At 34.9% G+C, this 14566-nt stretch overlaps 1 protein-coding gene across 2 annotated transcripts in view; it reads left to right on the top strand.

Annotated features, from left to right (window-relative positions):
• The window catches only part of TBC1D12 (TBC1 domain family member 12), a 93751-nt gene extending 82817 nt beyond the window's left edge, over window positions 1–10934 (top strand). For both annotated transcript variants that reach the window (XM_045568890.1, XM_045568889.1), the window contains exons 10-13: window positions 2500–2628; window positions 2889–2998; window positions 7392–7650; window positions 8676–10934. In XM_045568890.1, coding sequence (XP_045424846.1) covers window positions 2500–2628; window positions 2889–2998; window positions 7392–7650; window positions 8676–8744 — 567 coding nt within the window. In that variant the 3' untranslated portion in view covers window positions 8745–10934. The remainder of the gene's footprint in view (window positions 1–2499; window positions 2629–2888; window positions 2999–7391; window positions 7651–8675) is intronic.
• Window positions 10935–14566: the final 3632 nt, after the last annotated feature.

Below are 14566 nucleotides of genomic sequence, written 5' to 3'. Positions count from 1 at the left end.
TAGCCAGGCATAGAGAAAGAAAGAAAAACTTCATATTGACAGAAAGTGGGTGGGTTACACAGGTGCTTCAAATGGTAAAGTATTATTTCTTAAGCTGAGTGGTCTATACACAGGTGCCTTTTTGTTTGTGTTTTTTTATGTCCCACATTATTCTTTTGAACAACTTCAAACTAATAGAAAAGTTGTAGTTGTATTCCCCAATTCAGAATCCAATCAGGGTCATGTGTAGCCTTTAGTTGTTATATCTCCTTAGTCTCCTTTAATCTAGAATAGTTCCTCAGCCTTTTCTACCTGTGATGACAATGATACGAAGACTTAAGCCTAGTTGTTTGCAGAATGAGCCTCAATTTGTATTTGATTATTTTCTCATGATTAGATTCAGGTTAAACATTTTTGACAGGAATACCGCATAAACAATGTATTCTTTTTTCCAGGAAATCCAGTGAGGGGGGGAAAAAGTATCTTTTTCAGTGTGTCACACCAGGAATCAATAAATAATACAGAATATTCAGAATAATTGGACTCTAAAGAAATTGTAGAAATAACTTTGTTTTTCTTATTTTCCTTTTATGTATGCAGAAGATATATGATATGTGATACATCTGAATAAGCTTTAAATAACTTTATAAATATGCCTAAAATAAAAATTCTGAGTGATAAAGCATTGTATCATTGCTTACTTGGCAGGATTTTTTTCAGTGATGTATAAAATAATGATGAAGCAGCATCTTAGATTCAATTAAATATAGTTTTAATCCCTTCTATTTGAGTTGCTGCCATTCTGTTGTAGATGTAACGCTTGCCCATTGTATTCATTCAGCAAATATTGTGGTGCTAAGAATACAATCATGAACAGAGATGGTCTGGTCTCTGTATTAGTTTCCTATCATTGCTATAACAAATTACCACAAACTTAGTGGCTTCCAACAATACAAATTTATTATCTGACATTTTTGGAGGTCAGAAGTCTGAAATAGATTTCACTGGGTTCAAGTCAAGGTACTGGCAGGGCTGTATTTCTTTTGGAGCTCTAAGGGAGAATCCATTTCCTTGCCTTTTCCACCTTCTAGAGCCTGCCTACATTCATTCCTTGGTTCATGACCCTCTACCTCCATCTTCAAAGCTAACAGTGTTGCACCTTCAAATCTTTCTGACTCTCTTGCCTCTCCCTCTTTCACTTATAAGTACCTTTGTGATAATTACTTTGGGCCCACCCAAATAATCCAAGATAATCAATCCTCCCATCTCAAGATCCTTAAATTAATCACATATGCAAAGTCCCTTTTACCAAGTATGGCAACATTTTTACAGGTTCTGGGGATTAGGACATGGACATCTTTGGGGAGCAGTGTCCTCATGGAGCTTATATTCTAGAAAATGAAATAGGCAATTACTGTGAAATCTGCAAAGAGTACTCAGAAGAAGCCAGAGAACTAGGATGAGAACAAAGAAATAGTGGATCTCAGGAGCTAAGGAAATGCTACTAAGAGGGTGGGATAGTGCCCATTGGGTTTTACAATAGCTATTATTGGTCATGTTGGCAAGAGAAATCTCTAGATGTAGTGGAATTCATATTAAAGTGTGTTAAAGTGTAAAAAGAGAGCTGAGAAAGTAGAGATAGTGACTGTAGGCAGCCCATTCAAAACATTTGGCTGCGAAGAATAGAAGTATCACTACAGTTACTCTTAGTGGTCTCCCTGTGTAAGTCCGTTACACAAACCTCTATCAGAAGTAAGTGCATGATAATTTTTTTTAAGTTAAAGAAATTTACAGTAGCTACCAGTTAACTCACAAACAAACATCTATACAGCTTAGCCTTTTACTCAAGGCCTTTCACAATATAAATATATCTACTTTTTTCCATGTCTCCCCTTATTCCCATTATACATCTTGTGCTCTAACTGAGCTGGTCCTATTCCCATTTCTGTATCTTTGCCCATACTTCTGTTCCATCTTAGAATGGTTTTTCCAATTTCTTTCTCCTGCTTTTCCAGGAATCCAGGCTCATCTTCTCAACCTCCCCACAACCTCTCCTTTCTTGGAATTTTAGCAGCATGTCTCATAGATATTTTCTATTCTTAGTTCCTCATTTTTTACAGATGTATTATATTAATGAAAACAATCACCTGATTTTCATTAAACTTCATGATTCTGTACTGTATTTTGAAAGAATTCAGACTGAGAGGAAATGAAAACTAAATAGATAGTACAGGCTTTTATAGCAAGTAAAGGCTTTTATAGCAAGTAAAAGCTGATATATTTTTCTTCTTTCAAAAAATTTCCCTAATATTTTTTAAACCATACTACATGAACAAGAAATGTAATATTAGGGAGAGTTTATATATGTTCTTTCTCTGTGTTTACCTTTGCTGGGAAGAGAAAAAGAAATCCTGGTTAATTCTACTTTGTAATGTCACTTTGCAATTTTTCAGGAGTACAATAAAATGCATGGAATTCTTATTGCAAATGCATTTTGATTAATTTCTTCTCCTTTTTAAGGTCCAAGGGATGTCCTTCATTGCAGCAGTACTCATTCTTAATTTGGAAGAAGCAGATGCCTTCATTGCATTTGCAAATCTCCTGAATAAGCCATGCCAATTGGCCTTTTTTCGTGTGGATCACAGCATGGTATGAACGTTTCCAAAGGATTTTGTTTTTCTTTGTTTCTGTACTCTGAATACCCTCTTAGGGTAAAAAACAATAATTAGAAGACTAAGATAATCTGATCTAATATAAACTTTTCATTGTATTATAGTTTATAAATGCTTGATGAGAAGACTCAAAAAGAGATGCTTAATTAGCAAGATACTCTATTAATGTTTATGGATTTAACTTCTCAATTTCTAGAGTATACTCTTTCATAATTTTATTAATTTTTTTATCTGTAGATGTTGAAATATTTTGCAGCATTTGAAGTATTCTTTGAAGAAAATCTGTCCAAACTATTTCTACATTTCAAGTCTTATAGTCTTACACCAGATATATACTTGATAGACTGGTAAGTCATAATATACATAAGATATAATAATGAAATGGAAATATAGTATAACTTTTCATGTGTTTTAGGATCTAGAGTAAATCTCATGGACAGGATCGTACATATAAAGAACCTTGCCTTGCCAATAGAAAAACTTCCACATTTTTGTGGGGATACATTTGATTAAGAGCATGGACTCTGAATCGAAATCAGAATCTCTCAGTTTGTGTTTTCGTTTTTTGTCTATAAAATGGGAGTAATATCTTTAGAGTTGTAGTGAGGGTGTTTTGCATGGATTATCTCATTCAGTGCCTAGCACATACTTGCTGTCAGAGTTAGTTGCTATTCCTTTATTACGCTGAACACATGAGAGTTATGATAGTTATGATAATGTTTCTTTCTGAGGGCTTTATATTGTTTGTTTTTATTTTGAGGCTTTGCCCAGCTTTCTAACAGAAGAATGATGCCATATTTAGGTGCTAATGTATTTTATTATCTTTCTAATTGAGGGTCTTCTGTTTTAATTTGGAGAGTTTGCCTGGCAAGCAGTAGCCAGTTGATTATATACAGTTCATTAAATATGAAATGTCTGATTTCGAATCACAAGTGTAGTTTATTATATCTCAAATAAGAAGCAGTACAATTAATCAAACTATGCACCTAAACTATCAACACAGTTTTGCCATCTTAACGGTAGCTTGTTTATGCCAGCAGCAAAGAAGTGTGGAGAATTAGTGGTGATGAAATTACGAAAGCCGTTTTCAACAGCTTGTTGAGAATTGAGTATTTTTCCTTGCAAGAAGTGGTCCAAAGCCTGGAAGAAGTGGTAGTCAGTTGATGCAAGGCAGGTGAATATGGTGGATGACAGAGAGTTTCCAAGTCCATCTTCTGTAGTTTGAGCAGCGTGGTTTGTGTGACATGTGGTTGAGCATTGTCTTACCAGAGGATTGGCCTATCTCGTTGACCAATCTTGGCTGCTTAATCACAGGCATCCTCATCATTTCATCCAATTGAATGCAGCAGACATCTGCTGTAATTGATTGACCAGGTTTCATGAAGCTGTAGTGGATAATAACCAGCGCTGGACCATCAAACAGACACCATTAGCTTTCTTTGATGAATATTTGGTTTGAACTATCTTTCTGCACTTCATCTTTATGCAATCATTGTGCCAAATGGGTGTGACTGTCAAAAAGAATCCATTTTTCATCACACATAACAATATAGTTTAGAAACAGTTCACCTTTATGTCGTGACAGCAAAGAAAGGCAAGCTTTGAGACGATTTCTCTTCTGGTGCTCGTTTAATTCATGTGGAACCCATCTATCCAGCTTTTTTTTTTTTTTCTTTTTTGTTTAAGACAGAGTATCACTCTGTTGCCCGTGCTAGAGTGCCATGGCATCAGCCTAGCTCACAGCAACCTCAAACTCCTGGGCTCAAGGAATCCTACTGCCTCAGTCTCCCAAGTAGCTGGGACTATAGGCGTGCACCACCAAGCCCAGCTAATTTTTTCTATATAAATTTTTAGTTGTCCAGCTAATTTCTTTCTTTTTTCTTTTTTAGTACAGATGGGGTCTCGCTCTTGCTCAGGTTGGTCTCAAACTCCTGAGCTCAAATGATCCACCCACTTTGGCCTCCCAGAATGCTAGGATTACAGGCGTGAGCCACGGTGCTGGCCTATCTAGCTTCTTTACCTTGCCAATTTGTTTCAGATGGTCTAATGTTGTTGGAATGATAACATCAAACCTTGCTGCTAATTCACAAATAAGTTGAGATGGATCCGCTTCCACTACAGCTTTCAGCTCATCATTATCCACCTTGGTCTCAGGTCATCCACGTGGCTTATTTTCAAGATTAAAATCACCAGAATGGAACTTCTCAAACCATTGACCTATTGTGCGTTCATTAGTCACGTCCTTCCGAAACAGTTTGTTGATACTTGAAATTGTCTGCGCTGCACTGGTTTCACAATAGAACTCATATTTGAAAATAACACAAATTTTTGACTTATCTATGGTTTCACAAAAATTGCTCTAAAAAAAAAATTTGAAAGATAATCATCAGCCAAAACATGCATTTGAAAGACTGAGGAGGCCGGGCGCGGTGGCTCACGCCTGTAATCCTAGCTCTCTGGGAGGCCGAGGCGGGTGGATCGCTGGAGGTCAGGAGTTCGAGACCCGCCTCAGCGAGACCCTGTCTCTACTAAAAATAGAAATAAATTATCTGGACAACTAAAAAGGTATATATAGAAAAAATTAGCCAGGCATGGTGGCGCATGCCTGTAGTCCCAGCTACTGGAGAGGCTGAGGCAGTAGGATCGCTTAAGCCCAGGAGTTTGAGGTTGCTGTGAGCTAGGCTGATGCCACGGTACTCACTCTAGCCCGGGCAACAAAGTGAGACTCTGTCTCAAAAAAAAAAAAGAAAAGAAAAAAGAAAGACTGAGGATGTACCTTCACAATAAACATAAAACTAGAAGTGTCAAAGTGAAATGTCAGAGATATCAACTGTCAAACTTAGTACTTAAGGAAATTGGACATTTCATATTTAATAACCTAATAGAATGGTGAGTGAATTTTGCCAAAAAAAATGGATCTTAAGATAGGTTATTGGCTGGGCCTGGTGGCTTATGCCTGTAATTCCATACATTGGGAGGCTGAGGTGGGAGGATCGCTTGAACCCAAGAGTTTGAGATCAGCCTGGGCAACATAAGGAAACACTGTCTTTACAAAAATTTTTACAAAAATTATGAGGTGGGAGGATCATTTGAGCCTGGAATTTGGAGGCTTCAGTGAGCTATGATCATGCCACTGCACTCCAGTCTGGGTGACGGAACAATACCCCATCTCTGGGAATGAATGAATGAATAAATAAGTTTTTTTAAAAAAAGATAGGTTGCTAAGACTACATAGGCATATTTAAACTTTAAATCTTAATTATTCAAAACCAATGAGTTTCATGTAAATGGTATTAAGGTTTAATATAGAAAAATAAATAAAAGCATTGATCAAATATTATGTTTTCAGAGTTATTTGGGCTTTCTTTTATTTAGGTTCTTTAAAAAACTAAGTTATGTATTCTCTCCTATTCCCACTAGGAACATTAAAGTTCCTCTTGGAAGGACCCTAAGATAGTAGGGAGAAATGGGTTTTATATCATGGGACCCATAACAAGTACTAATTCTGTGAAGGAGGGGAGAAAAACGCTTCAATTCTCAGTCTTCAAGAGTGTGAGTATAGGCATATCAAGATCATAATTTATATTGGAAGAGAGGATGGAACTAATAATGAGTGAGTACTGTGTACTAGAAACTGTGCATAGGCACTCCTCATACCTTTTCTGCTTTAGAACAGTGAGTTAGTATTCTCTATACTACCAAAAGTTTGCTTTTTGTTATACAATTAAATATGCGTTTATAATTTAAGAAATAAAAATGGACTTTTGTTTCACTGCCTCTGTTGAGCTTATTATATACAGACCCCAGAATGATTTTCATAAGATAGGAATAAATAAGTGACAGTGCTAAAGGGTTTTTTGGGTTTTTTTTGTGGGAGAGCTTTTAGTTCCATCAAATTCCATCAGCTCTACCTCAAATAAACACACAATCAGTGTAAAAAACTGTACTTTCTTTGCCAAGGCAACTTCAAGACAAGTCCTCTAGCACCTATTCTCCCCACTTCCACAACCAGAATGCCTCCTGAAGCACCACTGGATAAAGAATTACATGGTCAGACATTGTCAGAGAGGATGGGAAAAACCATTTTGGTGATTCTGTTGGAAAGTATACATGCTTCAAAAGAAATATGGAGTAAAGCTTGGTGTTGGGGAAGAAAAGAAAACAAAACAATGGATGTTTGTGGAAGGGGAAGAGAAAAGAGAAGTCAGACCTTATGTGTTTATATTAGATTACTAAAAGATGGTATTTGGGTTCTGTACACAATAAGTAACTTTTATTAAGCATTTCTTATGTGCCAAACACTGTTCTAAACACTTTACATTTATTAACTCCTTTAATTTTCAAAACAATCCTGAGAGGTAAGTGGTATTATTATCTTTAGTTTACTAATGAAGAAGCTGAGGTACAGTTAGTATAAATATCTTGCTCAAGGTAACATATAACCAATAAGTGGCAAATTCAAAGTCAGGCTTTCTGGTTTCAGAGCCCATACCCTTAATTACTAGGTTGTTCTACCACTCTAGTTTGTATCAGGTGTTTCCTCTGCATAAGGTTGTAAAGTCACATAATTTTGTTATTTATTACTTAGTTTCTTAGTACACAGGCTTGAAAGAAGAAGCCATGTTTCATTTGCCTTTTTAATCTCTAATTAAGCACTGTTCTTTTCCTGTAGAGATGCTTACTGAGTGAATGAATCAATGAATGAAAAACTTCAATGACCGTTTTTCCCCCTAATTTTAGGATCTTCACACTATATAGCAAATCACTACCACTTGATCTGGCCTGTCGAGTCTGGGATGTATTTTGCAGAGATGGGGAAGAATTTTTATTTAGGACTGGATTAGGAATCCTCCGATTGTATGAAGATATTCTCCTACAGATGGACTTCATTCATATAGCACAGTTTCTAACTAAATTGCCAGAAGATATCACATCAGAAAAGCTGTTCGGCTGTATTGCAGCCATTCAAATGCAGAATAGCACCAAAAAATGGACTCAGGTAGAGTGACATTTTCCTATTGCTAATAGATGTATTAAAATAATTAGGTGTGTAGCCAGGCATCATGACGTGCACCTGTAGTCCCAGCAACTTGTGAGGCTGAGGTGGGAGGATTGCTTGAGCCCCAGGAGTTGGAGGTTGCACTGAGCTATCATGATGCCACTGCCCTCTACCCCTGGGGTGACAGAGTAAGCCTCTGTCTCAAAAAAAAAAAAAAAAGAAAGAAACTAAACCCTCCTCCTCACTCCCCACATCATATAAAAATACAAATAAATAAATAAATAATTAGTTGCTTCTTGTAAAAATATTATATATTTCTGTACCTTGATGTCCAAATAATTAAACAGAAAACAAAACTTATATATTTCTCAAATGTTAGTGGTTAAGTTAAAAAATAGTTTTTGACTTTGAAAAAGCAAGAGTTTAAAATAGATTGCTCCCTTTTCTCACTATTTAAACCTAGGGCTTTATTTTTATGTTAAGGCCAGTAATATTTTATGAGTTTAGTGAAGTACTACCATAATAGTCATTTATTTGCCAGAGCAGTTATTACTTTGGTATTTCAAATAGACAACAGTTTTATTAAACACCTGCTATGCACTAAAGGTATGCAGTAGAAAGAATATATTATGTATGATCCTGGCTTTTAGATCCTCAGTCTTACTAGGGAAGCAAACATTAGCAGTCTAAGTTAAGTGACATACAAGACAGTATTATCACTTGGTCCATGAACAATACAGACAATTGTCATTCATTGCTTATGAAAATGAAATGTAGGAATATTGGTCCAAAAAAATCTCTTGTTTAGAGATAGTAATTTCAGAGTATTTGGCAATTGATGAAAATTGGAATCTAATGATACTCCATAAAATTGGTATTAAAATAAGGGGATTTAAAAATGGCAATCTTTCAGGGGACAAAGTTAAGTATACTAAATTTTCATCTTTATAAACTATAGTTATTTAAATGTCTTTAATCTAGGTGGTAGTTTTTGAGGATTAATCTTTATTTTATATAATTTCCAGGTCTTTGCATCTGTAATGAAGGATATTAAAGAAGGAGACAAGAACAGTAGTCCTGCTCTGAAAAGCTGATCTTCAAAACTGGCAGACTAATTGAAATTTAGAAAATGGTTTTGGGATAAAAGTTTTTTGTTTCCTTTGTAAAAGGCATGGAAGAAAATGTTGGAGAAATCTAAAAGAATCAAGAGGTGGAAAACTGCCAATTTAAATTCCATGGCTGAAGTAAATGAAATAATAACTTATTCACAGTATTAATGAACAAGTATTTTGTAATTAGAGCCATTTTTCAAAGGAAAAAGTTTAAATGGCTAATTCATACTCCGTAGTTTGGAGTGAACAGTTTAATGCAATAAATTTTTTAAATAGCTTTGGAGATTTTCAAATTTTTACATCTTTTCTTTTGTAACAATTACCACAAGGCACTTTGGTGTTTAGAGTAGGATTGTTAAATACTACTTTGACCTCCAGAATACTTTAGTACAGATATTATCTCCAGTTCTGACTTTTTGAAGTTATTATAAACCAAGAATAAGCAACTGTGGTTGTAAATTATTTAAGTCACTGAAGATACTGTCTTCATTCACAGGTTGGTGCAAATTTGGGTTGTCTAGGAACTGGAAATATTGGTGAGAGATTGTTCAGTGTTTGTTTAGGTGTTTTTCCACAGTACTGTGTCTATTTGTTTTTGAAAGGGAATTTTTTCTCTTCCTTAAGGAATTCCTATCATTCAAAGAATTTTAGCCTTTCTGGTTCTATTCTAACAAATTGTTCATCTAGTAATTTAACATTAGGAAAACTAAATAACTGGTAGAAGGAAAGTTCTTTGCACTTTAGTGGACTGAAGACTTGACTTTGGGAGTAAGTCCAAAAATATAAATGAGGTTTTTCACTGGTAAGAGTAAAAGTAATGGATCCTGAGAGTTCTTAAATAGCATGCTACTTGGCAAGACTTTAGATTTATTAGTTAAAATTCCTCCACTGTCTATAGAAACAAAATTTGTTACTTCCAGTTTGAAATTTGAAATCTTACTATGTAGCTAAATTTGTGACTTATAAAACATTATGCATAATTTTTCCTAATCAGTGGAAATGAAAGGAAAAGAAAAAGGTAAAATTAACTTTTTTCTGAATCTAACTTTGATAACATTGTGGATAAAGAAATTATTAATCACTGGTAAATTGGCATTAAATTTATTATAATATGTTTAATTTTTGAACCTAAACTAAATTACTTGAGTATTATGAGTGATACCTGTATAACATGGCATTTTGTTAATAATTATATTTATAGTGCATTTTAATGTTGCAGTTTGGTTTGAAACAACATTTAAGCACACTATTTCTGTTAGTGATATATAGTCTTCAAACTAATAAGGCTGAGGTCCTTGTTAGTGTAGTGACTGCCTCTTGAGGAGTATGGGACCAGAGGGTCCCCATATATTTTTTACCCTAAGGTAAAGGACTACTAGTGGAAACCTGAAAAGGTAACTCCTGTCATAGGGGTTTGCTTACTGGAAACTGGTGGTATAATAAAATATTGAGAGAGTGTCCACCATCTTAATAGGTTTTAGAATGACCTTTTAACCCTGGTAACTACTTCCTTGGTGTTGGTGTTCCTGATAGAGGGAATGTGACATCTGGTGGTAATCTCCTTGAGGTTAAGTATTCATTTCCTGAGTTGGATCTAAGTTACTGTATTTCTTTGTCTTATTTTTTATTATTGTACAGTTTCTTTATCTTCCAAGTATAAATGTGTATATAAAATGTAAATACAAGAAATTCACTAAAAACTACTTGTAACAATTACTATGTAAATAAAACTTGTAAGCAAAATAATTACTTGAAATGAGTCTTCATTACTTTGGGGATATCTGGTTTATTTAACCACATTTCAAAAAAAAAAGGAATTTTTTTTGGCCAAATTTGTCTTCCAAAGGGCGTACTGGGCCTTCAATCTTTTGACACTGGCAGTACTGGCAGCTAAAATATTATACTCTATCTTCCCTTGAACTTGGTCTACAGGTATTATGTAATTATTCACATGGTCCAGTGTGTGGCAGGTTTTTTGTTGTTAAAGCATATTTTCAATTAAAAAATAACTTTGTAAAATATTCAAGATAATGTGAAATTTAGTATGGTGTTTCATTTGTTTATCTACTTAATGTATATCTCTCACTTCATGTTCCTGTAACCGAGGTCTACATTGCATTATCTATATGGTACTAGAAGATTCTAATAAATAACATAGTTTTCTAAAGTCAACTTTTGCTGATTTCTTTTGCATTGATGACCTTTATATAATGTTATTGATTTGAGTGTATTTGTTTGACCTTATAAAAGCCAGGTAGCATTTGCAAAAGGACATTGAAATGTTCAAAGCTTTCTCGGCTTTCACTGTAGCTTAGGAATGAATGCTATTTTTACCTAGAACAAGTCAACTCGTTAGTCTTTACCATTGGAGGGCATAATTCTAAAGCAGATAATCATGAAATAATTTATCTTCATAATGTCATATGGTTTATTTGGATTTTTCACTTCCTGTTTTTGTTTAGATAAGAAAAAATTGTTTTAATATACTAAGAGCATATTCTGACAGCAGGGTTTGGTATGAAAAAAGAGGTGAAAAAGGTGTAAGGTAGCTTTGGAAAATCAGATTTTTATTTGCCATGACTGACAGTGTCAGACACAAATTCTTAGCTCTGAGGATAAAGAGTGATTTTTGTATTGAATTCATACTATTTTGCTTTTTTGACAAGCATTGTTTAAAATATGAATTCTCAAATGTAGTAAAACCTCATTAATTAGAACCTCACTGCTTCACAACATGTAAAAACTAAAATGAAATCCAAGTTTTAAGCAAGGTTTGAGGAAAACTAGCCACTTCAGAGAGAGAACCTTGCCCTTTAAAAATACTGTTGGTTTACTAAGAGTGTAATTATAACAGAAGTGGATTACATGGAAATTTGAATTAATGTAATAACATTTGTTAAACCCTGATTATGTGCCAAGCACTACCTCTTAATATTTTATTAGGTTACATAACATTGTAAAGCTTGGGAAGTTAGCAAAATTGGTTTTCTTTCAAAATATCTACTGTTCTTATTGATCATCCCCTTGGTCCCAGTGAATAAGGTTTTACTATGTCCATTTCATTTTATGGGCTGGATTTATTTTCTAATAAACACCAAGAAGGCAATTTGACCATAAAAAAATTGCATGGCAAAAGTGTTTCATTTGTTGAATAAGTAAACAGTACTTTAATGATTTTATTAAATTTAAGGTAAAATGACTTTTGTACTATTGCAATATAAATGATAAACTAATATAGACTTGAGGGAGCATATAAAATTGACAACAGGCCAGGTGTAGTGGCTCAGGCTTGTAATCTCAGCACTTTGGGAGAGGCTGAGGTGGGAGGATAGCTTGAGGCAAAGAGTTTGAAACCAGCCTGGGCAACATAGTGAGACCCCCATCTCTAAAAAAAATTTTTTTTTAATTAGTGGGGCATGGTGGTGAACCTCTAGTCCTAGCCACTGGGGAGAGTGAGGCAGGAGGATCACTTGAGCCCAGGAGGTCATGGTTGCAGTAAGCAATGTTAGCACTGCTACAATCCAGTCTGGGTGAGAGAGTGAGACCCTGTCTTAAATAAATAAATGTATGAATGAATATGACAACAGTGGGATATATATATGTTTGTTCTCATTTTTCATCTTCAGGCATAATACTGTACACAATGGTATTACAAAATCAGAAAGTGAAGCTTTAAATTCTGGTCTAGGCAATACTGACAATCAGTTTTGTGAAGTAGATGATGTATTTTGATTACTACATAAGTTCAGAGACTTTTCATTTTAGCATTGATATTCTTAAGAAACTTTAAAAGGAAATATTTACTTGATTAAAACCTTTGCAGATTGTAAAGGCCTTGAATGCTTGTGTTTGGACTTTTTCAACTCAGAAGATATATTGGAAAGCATTTGAATGACAGCATTCATTCTGTTTTTAAATTATATCAAGTGACTTTTAAATAAATTGTGTCTCAATAAGGTAATACCTCATTACTTCGTCATAATATTTCTTCTGATTTGATTTTTTTAAAGCTACTTATCTGAGCCCTTGAAAAATAAACAAGTCTCCTCAAATTTTTAATTAGATTACATATTTTGTGATCTTTTAAAAGTATAAATCAAATCCTGTAATTTCGTTGCTCAAGTTCCTCTAATGGTATTCTCCATAATAAAAATCCAAACTCTTTATCCTGGTCTGCAAAGTACTTTTTGATCTGGTCTCTACCCATCTTTCCAATTTCAACTACCACTTAAACTTACTTATTCCACTGTAGGCACAGTGGACTTCTTGCCATTTCTCAGTCTGTCAACCTTCTATGTACCTTAAGTCTTTTGCTGTTTCCTCTGAAATGTTCTTTGTCTAGGTCTTTATGTAGCTTATATTTATATATCACTGCTTAAGTTCACTTCCTTAGAGGAAGACTTTTCTCTGAACATCTATCCTCTGTTCTCATATCCTCTATTACTCTGCTTCATATTTCCTTCTATCATCTATTACATATCACCAATTGACATTTATATAGTTGTTTTGTCTATTGTTTCCACTACATTGTAAACTCTGAGGTAAGAAACACTGTCTATCTTATTTACCACTGAATTGCTAGTGGCCAAAATAGTGCCTGGCACTACCCTATGATATGGATGACTGGAGTGTTTTTATTTTGGTCCATTTCTCACTTATCTTTCATTAAAATTTTTCTATCATAGAGATGATGCAACTGGTCAGAAACTCAAATTACTTCTGGTTCACTCAGAAACTTCAACATTTAAAAGTTGTATAGAAGAGAATAAACTAGTAAAGGTCAGAAATAGGGATATCAGGAGAATGTGGAGTCAGAAAAGAAATGAGTATTTCCATAAAGGAGTGATTAATATTGTTATGTTGCAATGAGGTCAAAATAATAACTGAGAGATGTCCATTAAGTTTAGCAACATGGAGGTCATTGAACCTTAGTGGGCTACTTTGCTGTGTTGAGTGTGGCAACCAGACAGATGGTTGAAAATCAGTGGGAGGCAAGGAATTAAAGACTGATAGTGTAGATAATTCTAAAGTAAGCTCTAAAGGGGAAGAGAGAACTGATAATAGTGGGGAAAAAAGTTTCCCCCTGTCCTTTTCTTTTTTAAGATGGGAGAGATTTAAGTATTTGAATACTAATGGAAAGGATTCAGCAGAAATTTAAGAAACAAAAGAGACAATGGAATACTGTGTAATGTAAGATTCCTGAGTAGGCTGTAGGAGTTTGGATCCATAGCTAACTTGAGGGAAAGGGGAAAAGGTATTCGAGATGCAGGAAAGTTTCTAAGTTTGATGTTGGGAAGCTGAAAGAGGAATTTTGTCTTGCAGCTATTGTTTACTTTGTGAGGAATGCCAGAAGTGGGCCATTTAGTATAAGCAAGAGGGAGAAGTGGTTTGGTTTTGACTTATATGATTGGGTGGATGGTAAAGCCATTAATATGAAAAGGATCCTGTTAAGTGGAAGACATTTTGTGTGGGTAGGGAAAAAAGACTTGTAACATCTTACTTAGAAGAAAATCCCATTACCTTATCTGGTGGGTCTATCTGACTTTTTGTGCCACTTCCCATTGCTAACTGCTTCGTCATACTGGCCTTCTCATACTCAAACACGCCCAGGCTTATTCCTGCTTCAGTCTCTGCACTAGCTGTAGTTTCTGCTTGGATTGCCCGTCCCCTGCCTGGCTCGCTTCTTGAGATTGGGTTCTATGCTTAAATGTCTGCCACTTCGTCAGATACCCAGTCACTCTCACACCACCCTATTCTAATATTTTGCGGAGTACTCCTTCCCGATGCCCCCCTTACTTGCCCCA

The sequence above is a fragment of the Lemur catta genome, chromosome 14 (assembly GCF_020740605.2).
Source record: "Lemur catta isolate mLemCat1 chromosome 14, mLemCat1.pri, whole genome shotgun sequence".
Lineage (NCBI taxonomy): Eukaryota > Metazoa > Chordata > Mammalia > Primates > Lemuridae > Lemur > Lemur catta.
This window is presented reverse-complemented; position numbering and strand designations above follow the sequence as displayed.